The sequence below is a fragment of the Notolepis coatsorum genome (assembly GCF_963971535.1).
Source record: "Notolepis coatsorum genome assembly, chromosome: 19".
Taxonomy (NCBI): domain Eukaryota; kingdom Metazoa; phylum Chordata; class Actinopteri; order Aulopiformes; family Paralepididae; genus Notolepis; species Notolepis coatsorum.
Window position 1 is genome coordinate 46,244,077 of NC_140183.1, and position 17,464 is coordinate 46,261,540.

The window sequence follows — 17,464 nt, forward strand, 5'->3', positions numbered from 1 at the left end:
TTGTGAATGGATAGCCATACAGTAGCCTACATGTATTTGTGTGTAGTCTAGTGTTTAAAGTCTGAGCAGTAACAAGCGGCCATTTAACACATTCACACATACTTTTCTTTTGTTTATAGCCCTCTAAAGCATTTTTATTTTTAATTCTTGAACATGTCTGAAGCAGGACCACCAGATCTGGAGATGGTGGGTATGATGCCTGTATATGGCAGGGGTCAGTCAGCTCTTATGTGTGGGAGGGGAAGACCTGTGGAACTGAGTCAGTCTACAGTTCGCCAGTCAGTGTTTGAAGCAGTGGGGCCAGTGGCCACATCTACTCCAATCACGCATGGCAATGATGCAGCCCCGCAACTCGCTAGGTCAGAGGATTTAAGCAGCCTCGTCACAGACCTTGCCATACAGATAGGAGAACAAATTGCATCTACTCTGCATGCCATGCACCAGACCAGTTATCAGCCCCAGGTCCCCGTCCCTGAGCCCCAGGTCCCCGCCCCTGAGCCCAAGGTCCCCGCACCCCAACCACAATGTTTTTCTGGGTGTGCAGACATGTCAAGGATGAAAGTAATAGTGCAGGCGGAGACTAAACCACCTCCGTTCTTCAGAGGTGATCGCACTGAGCCAGTCTCCATACATGAGTGGGAAGACATGATGCTAGTGTATCTGTCTAGAGCGAGTTGTAAAACCGACAGAGAATTGTGTGATCTAGTGATGGGCAGGTTGACTGGTAAAGCTAGAGACATAGTGAAGGTGTCACTGCGTAGCCGGCCTGAGTTGTCTGCCAATATGACCCCTGCAGCTGTGTTTGACATTTTAAAGCGTAACTTCAGCGAGCTGACATACTCCAGTATGCCCATGGCCGACTTCTATGCCATGGTTCCCAGGCCTAGTGAGGGAGTGATGGATTACTGGGTCCGGCTGAATAAAGCAATCGATGTTGCAGATGAGTGTCTACGTCGCCGGGGTCGGTGTGTTGATGATGCGAGCGCCGAGGTTGTGATGATGTTGATCACGCACTGCCCAGATCCCAGTCTAGCTATGTCCTTCCAGCTGAAGCCTGTGGAGCAGTGGACTGCAGCTGAGGTCCAGGAGCGTCTAGATGGTTACCAGAGAGACCAAAGGAGATCCAGTTCACGGGCACAGCAGGTTAACGTCTCGGCATGCAGTCAGAGCCCCATGGCTGGTGGCCCATCCCCTCCTGTCCTGTATGGTGGGGCCCAGCAGTCTTCTGTTGTTGTGCAGTCACAGCAGCCTCCCTCCTTTGGCTCTTCTCATGAACAGCTTGGTGAGCCCCACAGGGTCTTAGCCGCAGCGCAGGCCCTCAGCCCTCCTACACCCATCTTAATGACTCCTGCCCCGGCGTGTCCCCCCTCTGTAGACCCTGGCCTTCATCAGGTGGTTGACTTGTTAGACCGTGTGCTCTCACTGTGTTCGGCCTCGCTGGCCCCAGCAGTACAGGCTCAGCCTGGTCAGCCGTCTCGCTCCCACATCCAGCCAAGTAATGGGCAGACGTACCACTCACGGAACCAGGCCAGACCGAGTCAGCAGAGTTACTCGCGCAACCAGGCCAGACCGAGTCAGCAGGGTTATTCGCGCAACCAGGCCAGACCGAATCAGCAGAGTTACCCGCACAACCAGCACGACCCATGCGAAGTGTGTCAAGACAGCAGGCATAACACTTATCAACACTGTATGCTCTATCGGCTGTGCCACCGCTGTTTCCGCCCTGGTCACTATGAGGACTCATGCCCTGGCATCTCCCAGCCATCAGCTGGATCAGCATCTCCCTCCAACAGACCCGCTCAGACCCATCCTGTCAATGCTGCCCCTTTAAACTAGCCAGCCCATGCAATGAGAGGGATAGTATGGGCAAAGTGAATGAAACCCTCGAGAGAGAACCAGACTTAGAAGCCATCTATGTAAACAGCTGCAGATTACTTCCAGAAAACGAAACAGCCATCTTTGTTGGGTCACAGAGAGTGAACGGAGCTAGTGAACTGTTTTATGCTCCAGTGTTAGTCAGTGACAAGTACACATTGAGGGGGATGTTGGATTCTGGTAGTATGTCATGCACGCTCAGTGAGGAAGGTGAACAAAAGTTACAAACCGCTGGTGTTCTCCCTCGTGTCCAGCCGGCACCTGTGAATGTGGTGCTGGTTGGTTGTGGTGGCTTGACTACTCGACCAAAGTGTGTCTATGATTTGGAGATTGAAGTTTGTGGGTCAAAGTTTGTGGTTCCTACGTTGGTTGTGCCAGGTCAGAGAGACGAGTTTATAATTGGCACTAATGTAATCAAGTCCGTTCTCCAAAGGCTGAAGTCGACTGAAAAGTACTGGGAGCTTGTGTCCTGCAGAAACAGAGACCCTGAGTGTGAGAAGTTCCTTGAGCTCTTAAGCTGCACCTCCCGCTGGTCGGGCCCAGACCCGCCCGGGGTGATAGGCACAGTGAAGCTATGCCAGGCGGTTACCCTCCTCCCTCAGCAGGAGTATCTAGTGTGGGGGAAGCTACCAGCCAGTGCACATGTGTCTCCTGGGAGTACAGTTATTGTGGAGCCCACCTCAGCGAGGTCGGCCCCTCGCAACATCATAGTGGGGAGAGTGGTGACTCCCATGTGGGGCGACCGCTGGGTCCCCATGAAGGTCTTGAACCCGACACAGAGCCCCATCACACTCCGTCGTAATGCCAAACTGGCTGATGTCTCACCTTGTCTTGCTGTTGAAGATCTGTCCATCACTCAGGGCCTGTGTCAGCAGCAGTCTGGTGTCTCCAGCTCCTCCGCCTCTCCTGGCTCCTCGTTAGATGCTGAGCAGATGTTGGCCGACTGTGGACTGGAGGACGTGAACATCAAGTCATGTGATGTGTCTCCTGATGGGAAGAAGAGGCTAGCTGACCTACTGGTGACGTATCAAGATGTCTTCTCCAAGGACAAGCTGGACTGTGGAAAGGTCAAAGACTTTGTGCACCGTATCCACCTCTCGGACGACCGTCCGTTCCGCCTGCCCTTTAGGCGTGTCCCCCCAGCTGACTATCACAAACTGAGAGAGGTGTTGACTGAGATGGAGGTGAAGGGGATAATCTCCAAGTCGATGAGCGAGTATGCCTCACCTCTGGTCATGGTGTGGAAGAAGAATGGAGACCTCAGGATCTGTACGGATTTCCGCTGGCTCAACGCAAAGACCGTCAAAGATGCTCATCCGTTGCCCCATCAGTCCGACTGCCTTGCTGCCCTTGGTGGGAACGCTTTCTTTAGCACCATGGATCTGACCTCAGGGTTCTACAACGTCCCTCTCCATGTGTCTGACCGGCGGTACACTGCCTTCACAACACCACTGGGCTTGTACGAGTACAACAGACTCCCGCAAGGCCTGTGCAACAGTCCGGCATCTTTCATGCGTATGATGCTCGGCATCTTTGGCGACCTCAACTACTCCAGCCTCTTGTGCTACTTGGACGACCTGCTGGTGTTTGCGCCGTCTGAGGAGGAGGCGTTGAAGCGATTGGAGGTGGTCTTCTGCAGACTCAGAGTGAACAACCTCAAGCTCGCACAGAAGAAATGCAACTTCTTACAGAGGTCGGTCAGGTTCCTGGGTCATGTGGTCGATGCCAGTGGAGTCTCTGTCGACCAAGAGAAGGTCTCCGTCATCTCTGGCTTCCAGAGAGAGGATCTGATGGAGTCGGATGGCCGCACTCCCGCTCCGAAGAGAGTGAGATCCTTCCTCGGCATGGTGTTGTATTACCAAAATTTCATACATGGCTGCTCCAGTATAGCCAAGCCCCTCTTTGCCTTGACAGCTGGCCAGAAGAGAAAAGGGAAGACCAGTGCTGGTCGTACGAGAGCCGGTACGTTCCGGAAGCTGACTCCTGAGGACTGGACTCCCGCCTGTGAGACGGCGTTTGAGGAGCTCAAGAGGGCGCTCGTCGAATGTGTAGTGCTGGCTCACCCGGACTTTGAGAGGCCGTTCATCCTCTCCACTGACGCGTCGTTGGACGGTATTGGAGCAGTGCTCTCTCAAGTCCCTGTCGGGGAGGAGAAGGCCAGACCAATCGCCTTTGCGAGCAAGTCGCTCAGCCGCAGTCAAGCGAACTATCCTGCCCACAGACTGGAGTTCCTGGCCCTCAAATGGTCAGTGTGTGACAAATTCAGTCACTGGCTCAAGGGTCACAAGTTCACTGTGTGGACTGATAATAATCCACTCACGTACATCATGACCAAGCCTAAACTTGACGCATGCGAGCAGCGCTGGGTGTCCAAGCTGGCCCCTTACTGCTTCGACATCAAGCATGTGCCTGGGAGGCTGAATACAGTGGCCGATGCGCTGAGCAGAGATCCCTTCGTGAGGCCGCTCAGCCGGCGTCTCTTGACCGAGCCTTACTCCGCTCTTCTGGAGCAGGTGTGTGATGTGGAGAACAGGGGGGTGCAGGATATCTTCCGTCTGACATGCCAGCCCCAAGCTCTAGTGACCCCTTCTGGATGTGCGGTTGCTGATGTGTCCATGTCGGCGGATGAGACCTCCACGGTGCTTTCCTCCCAGGAAGACTGGGACTCTGCGCCAAGACACAGGGCAGTATCTATGGCGGGTCACCTGTCCACTGTTGTCACTGCCGACCATGACGCAGTCTCCTCCTTGTCGTTGGCCGATCTGCAGGCCCGCCAGCGAAAAGACGCCACCGTCTCCAGAGTCATCTTTTACGTTGAAAGGGGCCGCAGACCCTCCAGACGCGAGCGCTGCTATGAAGATCAGCCCGCCTTGAGGATGCTGAAGCAGTGGGAGAGGCTCGCTATGCAGAACGGCATATTGTACAGGGTTACGAAGGACCACATGACCAGGCACAAGAGGTTCCAGTATGTTCTGCCTGAGTCCTTGAAGTCGGAGGCGCTGTCTGGAGTGCATGACTTGGCTGGTCACCAAGGTCAACCTAGGACGCTGTCTCTCGTACGTCAGCGTTTCTACTGGTATGACATGGAGAAGGATGTGCGGGGCCATGTGAGGAACTGTCCCAGATGCGTACTCAGCAAGACTCCAGAGCCGGCGGCCAGAGCCCCTCTGGAGAGCATAATAACCTCTGCACCACTGGAGCTGGTGTGCATCGACTTCTGGTCAGCTGAAGATAATAACAACAAGTCTGTGGATGTTCTGGTCATAACTGACCACTTTACAAAGCTGGCCCACGCCTTCCCCTGCAAAGACCAAACCGCGAAGAAGGTTGCTAAAAAGCTGTGGGACAACTATTTCTGTGTGTATGGCTTCCCACAGCGCCTGCATTCGGACCAAGGAGCGAACTTCCAGAGTGAGTTGATGGCGGAGCTGCTGGAATTAGCAGGGGTCACGCAGTCCCGGACCACTCCGTATCACCCTATGGGGAATGGTGGCACTGAGAGATTCAATCGGACCCTGGGTGGAATGCTGCGCTCCCTGCCATCGGAGTCTAAGCACAGATGGCCCCAGATGGTCCAGAGCCTGACCTTCGCCTACAATTGTACACAGCATGAGACGACTGGCTTTGCCCCCTTTTACCTGATGTTCGGGAGGGTCCCGCGTCTGCCAGTTGATCTGCTGTTTAAGAATGTGCTCCAGGACGAGGTGGTCTGTGACTATGATGCCTATGTGAAGTCCCTGGCGGCCGATCTCCAGTCTGCTATGCTGTTGGCCCAGAGGCACACCTCAGTGGAACAGGGGCATCAGGCTGACCAGTACAACAAAAAGATGAAGGGCTTGCCCCTCTCGGTGGGTGATCGGGTCCTGGTGGCGAACAAGGGCGCCAGAGGGAAGCGGAAGCTGGCGGACGAATGGGAGCCGGACGTCTACACCGTCATCGCTTCCAGACCACAGTGCCACATATATCGGATCAGAGACCGGACTGGGCGGGAGAAGACAGTCCACAGGAACCTCCTGCTTCAGGTCAACTTCCTCCCCTTGGACGGGTCATTTGATGATGAGGGTCTAGCCGCGGACAGCGACACCTGTGCGCCTGGTGAAGCCTCCCTCTCAGTCATGCCTGAAGCTAGTGCCTCAGACGCGGACGGTGTGGCGGCAGAGCCTTCCATGGGAGATGGACCTGATGGGGGTCGCACCGCATCATGGGTGCAAGAGGAAGCCTCCCTCTCAGTCATGCCTGAAGCTAGCGCCTCAGACGTGGACAGTGTGGCAGCAGAGCCTTCCATGGGAGATGGACCTGATGGGGATCGCACCGCATCATGGGTGCAAGAGCAGTCTTCAGTGGAGAGTGAGGATGACGGGCTGCGTCCGTATTCCCCCCAGGGGATGTCCCCTGCTCTGAGTGAGCTTCCAGTGGCAAGTGCCGCCAGTCCCCCACTGTTGCTTGCTCCACCGAGTTCCCCCCCTGCTGTAGTCCAGCATGATGACAGTGTCGTGTCCACACAACCAGGGCGTACTCCTGAGCTAATGAGTGTCAGTGTGCCTGGTCAGAGCCAGGGTCCACAGACCACTGAACACTACACGTCCAGGTTCGGTAGGGTCATCAAGCCAGTCTTTCGGCTGATAGAGACAATGGTCCAACTTGAGAGTATGATGGGCTTCGAGCCACAAGCCTCTATCAAACGTGTGTGAGGTTAGCTGCAGTGTTGTGTATAGCGCTTACAGCCTGATACAGTGTCCTTTGTGGTGATAAGGAGTAACAGTTTTATTTATGTGTATGTGCCCTCGTCATGGTATGGTCAAGTGTAGCTGGATGGTGTATAAGGCACCGTCGTTATCCCTGGAGGTATGGTGGGAGTTGGCCACTCCTAGTGCCCTCCTGGCCTTTTATTAGGTGACAGGTATCGTTGGATTGTTCCGCAGTGTGTGGTTCTCATAGTAAGCTTGTGACTAGTGTGACACGAGGTAGGCACAGTTTTATTTTATTCGATGTAGGTGTAATTCTGTGGGGTGAATGTAACAAGTGCCTTGTTGCCTTGTATAGATAATTACACCCCATCACAAAATACACTTTAATACATTCCACTAATACTCCTAAACGTTTTATTTTATTGATTTAAGTTGATTTCATTCCTTTCGTTTTGTTTTATTGCACTTTTGGGAGTTAAGGCTTTTATTTTGACATCGACACACTTACTTTTCTGGTCCTCCGGGACACGCATCTTGCCTGCTTTCCGGTGGTGAGTCAGTCCCACCTGGAACTCCGTGAGGTGAGCACTAATTATTATGTTCAGTGAAAGACTTCGGTCTAAAAGTTGTTAAATATTGTATGTTACATTCCTAAAACTGTGAAACGAGTTTGTAATGTAGCTACTGTTGTTAATATGTACCTGTGCAGTTGTTTTGTGGGAGGTTTGACTGGGTAAAATGCACTTTAATAGCATGTAGGAAGTTTGCACACACGTGCACTGTTAACATGGAGTTAATGCAGTCACGTCTTTTCTCAACCATAGCTCACGTGCTGCAGTGCAGATGACTATTCCTAATGCTGGTGCATTGTGTTGCCTTTGTAACCTAACAGGTATGTGTGTACAGTAGCTCCCATGTGTCCGTTTTGTATTCAATTGTGTATATTTTTCCAATGTAATTGTATGTTAAAATGTGTCATTCTTATGAGCGAGTCCCACCTGGAACTCCGTGAGCTCACGTGCTGCAGTGCAGATGACTATTCCTAATGCTGGTGCATTGTGTTGCCTTTGTAACCTAACAGGAGGGAAATAAAGTCCGTCAACAGTCATCCATGTCTGTCGTCCTTAACACAACGCCGTCAGAGAGTACACCTAACTACACCGGTCACATGCGCAGGCGCACCAACCGACCTGTAGGAGTCGCTGTCCACAACGTCCGATCCCCACCCACCAGCTTCCCACCCCCTAATACTGCCAATTGTATTAGTATGAACGGCCAGCCAAGCTGGTAGCAACGCCGAGAGCTGGGCTCGAACCCAGCATCTCCTGCGTTGGTGGTGAGCGCATTGCCCACTGCGCCACCTAGCCGCCTTGGAATTTTCTTTTCTGAAGTTTAAAAGAGCACTGAAATCGCATCTCCTAGCTCACCAATATTTTCTATATGGGCTGCCTTTACAAACTGTGGTCTGATGGCTTGTTGTATCAAGTAGTTTATTTACTTAATTTTCTCTAAACTTGAAGCCGTATGGCATAAATGCCTACTTCAGTGTCTATCTGTAGACCTGCTTGTATGTATTATGAATGAATGTTCCTTGTGTCTGTTTAGGGGGGGGGGTATTTTATATTGCTGTAATCTCAGTATAATTTGGCTTCTTGGTGAATGCCACATATAAGCCCCGAGAGGGTTTTTAGGCAATTATCCTTCACATCTCTTTGTGGATTATATTGTATTATATGTAATTGTTTTTATATGTGTAAATAAACAAAAACAAACAAACAAACAAACAAACAAACAAACCTTTGGCCTGCCCAGTCTCTAGACCGCAATCACATAGAACATGTATTGAGAAAGGGTGCTTATTTCTATTCTTTCAAGATTTTCTTGAACAATTGCTTTGATACTCCTAGTTTTGTTTTGTATATTTTCATTTTAAATTATTTCCATAAACTCATACGACATAAAATATTGTCAACTATGAAAAGAGAAAAACAAAAACACACATTTCCAGCAAGTGTACTCAACCTTTTGACTGGTACTGTACTTCAACTACTTCTATAATATATTGCTTAAAACTATCAAATTGAGTGCAGAATGTCATACAGGCTACAGTAGGTACCTTTTGGATCTACCCACAGAGGCAGGTGGGTTTGGGAGAGTACCTATTGGATTTACTCACAGAGGCAGGTGGGTTAGGGAGAGTACCTATTGGATTTACTCACAGAGGCAGGTGGGTTAGGGAGAGTACCTATTGGATTTACTCACAGAGGCAGGTGGGTTAGGGAGAGTACCTATTGGATTTACTCACAGAGGCAGGTGGGTTTGTGAGAGTACCTATTGGATTTACTTACAGAGGCAGGAGGGTTTGAGAGAGTACCTATTGGATTTACTCACAGAGGCAGGTGGGTTAGGGAGAGTACCTATTGGATCTATTCACAGAGGCAGGTGGGTTTGGGAGAGTACCCATTGGATGTACTCACAGAGGCAGGTGGGTTTGGGAGAGTACCTATTGGATTTACTCACAGAGGCAGGTGGGTTTGTGAGAGTAAATATTAGATCTATTCACAGAGGCAGATGGGTTTGGGAGAGTACCTATTGGATTTACTCACAGAGGCAGGTGGGTTAGGGAGAGTACCTATTGGATTTCCTCACAGAGCCAGGAAGGTTTGGGAGAGTACCTATTGGATCTACTCACAGAGGCAGGTGGGTTTGGGAGAGTACCTATTGGATTTACTCACAGAGGCAGGTGGGTTAGGGAGAGTACCTATTGGATTTACTCACAGAGGCAGGTGGGTTAGGGAGAGTACCTATTGGATTTACTCACAGAGGCAGGTGGGGTTTGGCGAGTACCTATTGGATTTACTCACAAAGGCAGGTGGGGTTGGGCGAGTACCTATTGGATTTACTCACAGAGGCAGGTGGGTTTGGGAGAGTACCTATTGGATTTACTCACAGAGGCAGGTGGGTTTGGGAGAGTACCTATTGGATTTACTCACAGAGGCAGGTGGGTTTGGGAGAGTACCTATTGGATTTACTCACAGAGGCAGGTGGGTTTGGGCGAGTCCCATTTGCCCAGCTTGGTGCAGTGGCTGATGTTCCTCCCCTCCAGGATGAAGCCAGCATGGCAGCTGTAGTGCAGCACCGTGCCTTCCACTGGTGGGCCTGGGGGCTTCACGGCCACCCGGCCATTCTCCAGGGACGTCCACACCCTCGGGCACAGCAGCACTGGGGTGGAAAGAGAGAGAGAGAGAGAGAGAGAGAGTACAGAGAAACATCCAGAGAGATAAGAATGCAGAAAAGGAGAGATAAGAATGCAGAAAAGGAGAGCGATACATACAGACAAAGAGAGATAAATAGAGAGAGAGAGAGAGAGAGAGAGAGAGAGAGAGAGAGAGAGAGAGAGAGAGTACAGAGAAACATCCAGAGAGATAAGAATGCAGAAAAGGAGAGATAAGAATGCAGAAAAGGAGAGCGATACATACAGACAAAGAGAGAGATAAATAGAGAGAGAGAGAGAGAGAGAGAGAGAGAGAGAGAGAGAGAGAGAGAGAGAGAGAGAGAGAGAGAGAGGGCAGGGCAATTACGGTTGCTCCCTCTTAGTGGGTTAGTTGATTAATCAGTCAGCTTGATCATAGTGGGTTAGTTGATTAATCAGTCAGCTTGATTTTAGTGGATTCGTTTATCTTAGTGCACATATGTCAAACTCAAGGGGCTAGATCCACAAAGAATGGATTGCACGAGGGCGGTCAGGTGGCGTAACGGAGATTGCGTTCGTCACCGACCCCGGAGCGGCTGGATTCGCCTGTTCGAATCCAGCTCACAGCTCCGGGGTTGTCACCAGCTTGGCTGGCCGTTCACACTAATACAATTGGCAGTATTAGAGGGTGGGAGAAGCTGGCGGGTGGGTCCGGGTCGTTGTAAACAGCGACTCCTACAGTTCGGTCGGGGCGCCTGCTAAGCGCGGATAGGATGTAAGTGGGATAGTGTGATCCTTCCACACGCTACGCCCTCTCAGTGAGAATCCGCGCTGCCAGGTGAAAAGAAGCGGTTGATTGGCTGGACGTGTGTCGGAGGAAGCACGTGGTAGCCTCTACTCTCCCAGACCGACTGTGGGGGGTAAGTGCGCAGCGACCAGGAAGGGGATTGGGAATTGGCATAACGACTAACATTGGGATGGGAGAAAATCAGAGGAAAAAGGAGGGGGGGAAAAGATCAAAAAGAAAAATTTAAAAAAAATGATTGCACGGAGCAAGTTGCACCCTTACTTAAAATTCATTATGAATTAAAAATGGGGGACCCTGATGTAAACAAGACGAAAGTCTTTCTCTGGTCTGCATCCCCTTAACAATTGTGTGTATTGAGCCGTACTGTATTGTACCCATTCTGCAATCTGTTAATACAATTTTAATTCAATCAATCACCGCGCAGATTGATTGATTGAATGAACATTTTATTAACAGATTGCAGAATGGGTACAATACAGTACGGCTCAATACACACAATTGTTAAGGGGATGCAGACCAGAGAAAGACTTTAGTCTTGTTTACATCAGGGTCCCCCATCTTCAATTCATAATGAATTGTAAGTAAGGGTGCAACTTGCTCCGTGCAATCCATTCTTTGTGGATCTAGCCCCCAAGGTCTTTGGGCCAAATCTGACCTGCCTGGCATTTTGCCCCAGACTGAATTAACTTATCACTTCACGTTGGCCTGCTGCCTCCTAGGAGCAATTCAACTGGTCTGTGATAGAAATCAAGCAGCACCTCTGTCTCACTGCACAGCAATGCAAATGTCACTGACTTTTCAAGAAAACGCACAGAGCGTTATCTGCACCTGCATCATGTTTTTAATTAATCAAATGTATGAATCTGCTTTCGTGGCCCATTGGAGGAGGACCCAATATTTTGCCTTCACCGTTTTCACTCGACTCAAACCGTGGTATTATTCAGTTGCATCCAAGTTTACTTTATCATTTGGATTATTGCCAATTCATACCTACTCTGAAATCAAATCTGTGGAAATATTGTTTTTTTGCACAAGATAAGTGAAAGCTATGGTAGAAAGAGATGCTGAGGTGAGATATGTTTTCTGAGTGTGTGTGTGTGTGTGTGTGTGTGTGTGTGTGTGTGTGTGTGTGTGTGTGTGTGTGTGTGTGTGTGTGTGTGTGTGTGTGTGTGTGTGTGTGTGTGTATATATTTGCATGTGTTAGTGTACAGTGTGTGTGTTTGTGTGTGTGTGTATATTTGCATGTGTTAGTGTACAGTGTGTGTGTGTGTGTGTGTGTGTGTGTGTGTGTGTGTGTGTGTGTGTGTGTGTGTGTGTGTGTGTGTGTGTGTGTGTGTGTGTGTGTGTGTGTGTGTATATTTGCAAGTGTTAATGTACATTATACAATGGCATGCAAATGTCTTGATTCTGATGAAACAGTCAAGTTATTAGTTATTTATCATAACACACGCTCGTGATCCCAGAACCCGCCCACAACCGAATTACAATCACTCCGCCAGTTCGAGTTTTTAGCAATGAAACCAAGATGGCGGACAATAATCTTTACGAATGGATGTGTTGATAGCGTCATAACGACTCATTCAAAAACTATTCACACACTAACGACCACCCATAGGCGTGATCTAATTTCTATAACACACTATGTCGCGTGATGTAATGCTTAAGTGTGTGAGTGTGTGTGTGTGTGTATATTTGCATGTGTTAGTGTGTGTGTTCTGAAGGTCCAGATTAACACATAAAGTCCACGTTTATTATTTTGTATACCTTATATATTGTTTATTTGTATAAGATATATATATTTCACGTCGTCTATTTACCTAACAGTATTTTATCATTCGCCTCTTTGCATATGTTCCATTCATCGCGCCGTAGGCGCGCTCGCATGCACCTGTAGACAGCGTGAGCGCATGCGCGGGTTCAGGACATGCCTGGGCATAGTGTGTGGGAGCGTACGTTTGGCGCAGTTGTAAACAGACCACAACGTATCTTACGAGAGAGCTGGTCGGCTAGTTAGATACAACAACAATATTATCGAGCCACCATTGGAAGAGCAAAGTGACATAGTTTGAAAGAAGTGAAGTAAATAATAATTTCTATAGATTTGCAGACGGGCAAATAATAAAGGAACGTTGAGAGACTTTGGGCTGAACCCAGCTGCGTTCTGGATTCAACTAACTACTACTGACTACATGCCGGTTAGCCTTAGCATAAAAGGGCTAACTAGCTAGTGACCATGCCATCGGGCGTTTGGAATATTAGCTATTAAACCTGCCATCGGGCGTTTGGAATACAGGAACCAGGTCCGTACGAGACCCCCTATCCAGCGACGACAGGATTATACCACGTTTGTTACGGACTCTGTCCTTATTTCATTCCTTATTTCATTATGTATGCATGTAATATTATATTGTATGGGTTATTATGTATATATATAATATGTGTTATGTATGTAGGCAGATTGTGGTGTTTTCTTGTCTCCCTCCTATATAATCTATCTACCTCTCAGGGTCAATCACCATTCCACTCCAGCCAACAGAAGAAGCAGCAGCAACCACAGCTGAGGCTCATCAGCCTAATTGGCCTCCACATCCCTTCATATAATCCCTGTGTATGCATTGTTAGCTAGAGCTCTGTCGGTGTATGTGGGTAATTATATCTGGTGGTGTTGTGGTAGAGCTCTCATTGTTTGTTGTGTATGAGCTAGTTAAAGCTCTGTTGAGCTCATGTTTAGTGCATGAGCTAGTTAAAGCTCTGTTGAGCTCATGATTGGTGCATGAGCTAGTTAAAGCTCTGTTGAGCTCATGTTTTGGTGCATGAGCTAGTAGAAAGCTCTGTGGAGCTGTTGTTTGTGTGAGAGCTGGTCAAGGCTCTGGTTTTCTAGCAATTCCCTATAGTATTGTACCGTTTTGTGATCCTGCCTGTTGTACATTTCTGTTTTACCCATAACCTGTTTCTGTATTTATGTATTTCTCGTCACCCAGCTTATGGTGATTGTTTTTCTTATATATTAACCTTTTGTTTCGCACACAGGGACATTGAGGGCAGTGAAGATACCCTGGGGTCTACACCTGCATCACGTAGGAGAACCACTGTTAAAGACACCAGCTTAGAGTGAGCACCACCTCCTGTACTTTGGGGCGTCCGCGCCTGTAAAGGGGGGGGGGGCTTTGTTTTATTTTGATATTATTTGGTGCTCACTGGTAGGTCCTCTTTGCTCTCTGTGTTGCTGATCCTCACTTGTGTAAAATAAATATTGTTATTTTACAACTCGTCTATGGTGTTTTGTGTCACTGCATCCTCACCTATCCTGTCTGTGGCCTAGTGTTGCGTCTCCCCACGGGGGCACGTAACATAAATGGGGGCTCGTCCGGGATGGGGAACAGAAGAGAATGGGGGGGGAAGGGGCACGTTGCTTGGTTTTGGTTTTGGGTGGTTGGGGTGGGGGTAGGCTCCCCGGAACCTTGGCCACCAACAGGCGGCGGTGGGGCTGCGAGGTCCCGAGGGCACGTTAAAAATTAAAACTATAGTGCTGGGGAGGGACTGAAGGGCCCCCGTGTCTGATGAGGTATGAATCAACATACCACCGTGGTACCGTCTAGTCGGCGTGTGTGTCGCACACGCAAGTGTGGGGGCAACACGTGGTACGTGGATGAAAGTCCACACCTAGCAGGGGGTGTTCTCTCTGTGAACAGGCAAGGCGGGTGAAAACGGTCAAAGTTTCCATACCCATAGCAAAGTGGGGTGGGGATCAGACCGTCGGTTCCTACCTGGGTGGCCAATAACCACTACGGGGTCTGGGGTCGCTATCGACTGGGTCACCTGCCGGTCGGATCGCATATGGCAGTAAGACCACGGTGGGGGCCGCCGCGTTCGGCTCAATGTACAGTCAGGCCACTATAAGCTGAAACCGAATGAGTTAGTAAGCGAGTAGTGTTTCTGTGATCGGTGTTTTTGAAAAGAAAATGCCGGGAAGCAGAAAGCTAAGGCTTGTCGGTCCAGAGGAGTCTGGATGGTAAAGCCTAGGGGTGGGAAGAGACCTAGCCTAGGAACTGCGCCCTGGTATGGGAGGTTCAAAGGGTCAAAGCGAGTTTATTAGGTGTGTTTTTGGTGTGTGTGTGCACTGGTCTGGGTAGGGATGTCGTCTTTTGGGGTGGAGGTGTTCCTGGGTGATCCCTCGGTTGATCGTTTGGATCAGTGTAGGAGGGAAGACTTGTTTGCCATCGCCTCGCATTTTCAGGTCGCCCTTTCTAAAAGTTTGGCAAAGGCTGACCTGAGAGAAGAGGTGGTGCGCATATTGGTGTGGAACAAGGTGCTCGGTGTCGGTGAGGGAGCGTCTTTTGTTTCTTCCCCTATAGTCACAGACGAGGAGGGCGAGGATCCTCTGGTGGTAGACCCGGTTAAAGACGGGGTAGAGGATAAGCCTCCCCTTTCGGGTGTCACGTCTCCAGTGCACGGACGTGCAGCATCTGTCCCTAGTGGGAGTGCTGAGGAGGCCAGTCTAAAATTGGGTTTAGCACGGTTGCAGTTCGAGGCGCAGAAGGAGGAGAATAGTCACAGGTTGGCTATTAGAAAAATGGAGCTGGAGGCTGAGGTCTCACTCTCAACCCGCCAGCTGGACGCTGACCGCCACCGGGTGGACGCCGAGCTTAAAATGAAGCAGCTGGAGCTTGAAGCTGCTAAGATTGGGAGTCCTACTCAACCCTCTTCCACGGCTGTGGGGGCTTACGATGTGAGTAGACTGATTTCTTTAGTTCCTCAATTTCGTGAGGCGGAGGTAGACTCCTATTTTAATGCTTTTGAGCGGGTGGCTACATCTTTAAAGTGGCCTAAAGAGGTCTGGGCTCTCTTACTGCAATGTAAGCTAACGGGAAAAGCCCAGGAAATTCTGTCTGCCCTCCCTCTGACTGACAGTTTGTCGTATGACTTAATTAAGACGGCTGTGCTTAGAGCCTATGAGTTAGTGCCAGAGGCGTACAGGCAAAAGTTTAGAACTCACAGAAAGTTGCCTGGCCGGACTTTTGTGGAGTTTGCACGGGAGAAAGAATCCCTATTTCATCTGTGGTGCAGGGCTTGTGATGTAGCTGATTTTGATTCTCTGTCTGAATTAATATTACTGGAGGAGTTTAAAAATAGCCTAAATGACCGTTTAGTGACTTATCTCAATGAGCATAAAGTTGAGTCGTTGGCACAGGCGGCGGTGCTCGCTGATGAGTTTCTGCTTACGCATAAACAGTCATTTGGTACACTAAGACAGGAGGATAGAGGTTTTTATCCCTCTGCTCGGGCTCCAGCTAAAGTGCACACTAGCCCACCACGTTTGTTATCTCCCCGCTACAGGGAGGAGCGGGAATGCTATCATTGTCACCGGGTGGGTCATATTAGAGAGAACTGTCAAGCGTATAAACGCACACAGCCTACGCCAAGTGGTCGGCCAAAGGAGGTTGGTTTGGTGCAGACGGTGATAGTTCCACAGTCAGTAGTCCCCACAAAGATGTGTGGTGACCTGGAGCCCAGTTACGAACCGTTTATGTTGGACGGCATGGTTTCTCTCAGTGGTAGTGAGTTGGACCAGCGTCCGGTGCGCATACTGAGGGATACTGGGGCAGCGCAGTCTTTTATCTTGTCAGACGTGCTACAGTTTACTCATGAGTCATCAAATGGCTCAAGTGTGTTGGTGCAGGGGATCGAGATGGGTTTTGTGTCGGTGCCCCTCCATCTGATACACTTAAACTGTGGTTTAGCACAGGGGGTGTTCAAAGTGGGCATTCGCCCGTCGTTACCGGTACGGGGTGTCACTTTCCTGTTGGGTAACGACATTGCGGGTGGCAGAGTTATGCCCGTTTTGGAGGTTTTAGAGTGCCCTGAGGTTTTGCGTCCAGATGTGTTGGCGCAACAGTTCCCCCAGGTATTTACAGTTTGTGCAGTCACCCGTGCTCAAGCACGTAAGTTGGGTGAGGTAGTTGATCTGTCGGAGTCTGTGCTAGCTACACAGTTGTCTGGCGCGCCTATTTCCCCACTTATGTTTGTTCCACCTGCTATAGAGACGAGTGACAGTAATGCGCTTCAGCAGGATACGCTCACCTCTGAGACAACGCATTTACCCATGACTAGAGGTAATCTGATCGTTGCTCAGAAGGAGGATGCTAGTTTAGCTAAATGTTTTGCTGCTGCTCTTGCCCCAGAGACAGCTGAGAACAAGGAGGTAGCCTATTTTGTTGAGAATGATGTGCTAATGCGGAGGTGGAGGTCACGGATGGATTTTGGTAATGAGTGGAGTTATGTTACCCAGATTGTTGTGCCAACACCGTATCGACAGTCTGTTTTGTCTTTAGCTCACGATCATCCTTGGTCGGGACATCTAGGCATCACCAAGTCCAATGACAGGGTTTTGAAGCACTTTTTTTGGCCCGGGTTAAAGGGGGATGTGACCAGGTTCTGTAATTCTTGTCATGTGTGTCAAGTTACAGGGAAGCCTAATCAGGTTATTAAACCTGCCCCGCTTCACCCAATCCCAGCGATGGGGGAGCCGTTTGAGCATGTGATAGTGGATTGTGTTGGTCCCCTGCCGAGAACGAAGTCTGGTAACGAGTTCCTTTTAACAATTATGTGTGTAGCGACTCTGTACCCTGAGGCTATTCCTCTTAGAAAGATAACATCTCAGTCTGTAGTGAAAGCTCTGATCAAGTTTTTTTCTACGTTCGGGCTGCCAAAAGTCTTGCAAACGGACCAAGGTACTAACTTCCTTTCAGGAATATTTGAGCAGGTGTTATCATCATTGTCTATTTCTCACAGGATCTCAAGTGCGTATCACCCTGAGTCGCAAGGTGCCCTGGAGAGGTGGCATCAGACCTTCAAGTCGGTGTTACGCAAGTATTGTATGGAGAGCGGCAGAGACTGGGA

At 49.7% G+C, this 17,464-nt stretch overlaps 1 protein-coding gene across 1 annotated transcript in view; it reads right to left on the minus strand.

Moving 5' to 3' along the window:
* The window catches only part of gabbr1a (gamma-aminobutyric acid (GABA) B receptor, 1a), a gene marked incomplete at both ends in the record, with an annotated part of 191,006 nt that overhangs the window by 166,070 nt on the left and 7,472 nt on the right, over positions 1-17,464 (minus strand). Inside the window, 1 exon segment of the mRNA XM_084336634.1 lies at positions 9,600-9,785. Coding sequence (XP_084192760.1) covers positions 9,600-9,785 — 186 coding nt within the window.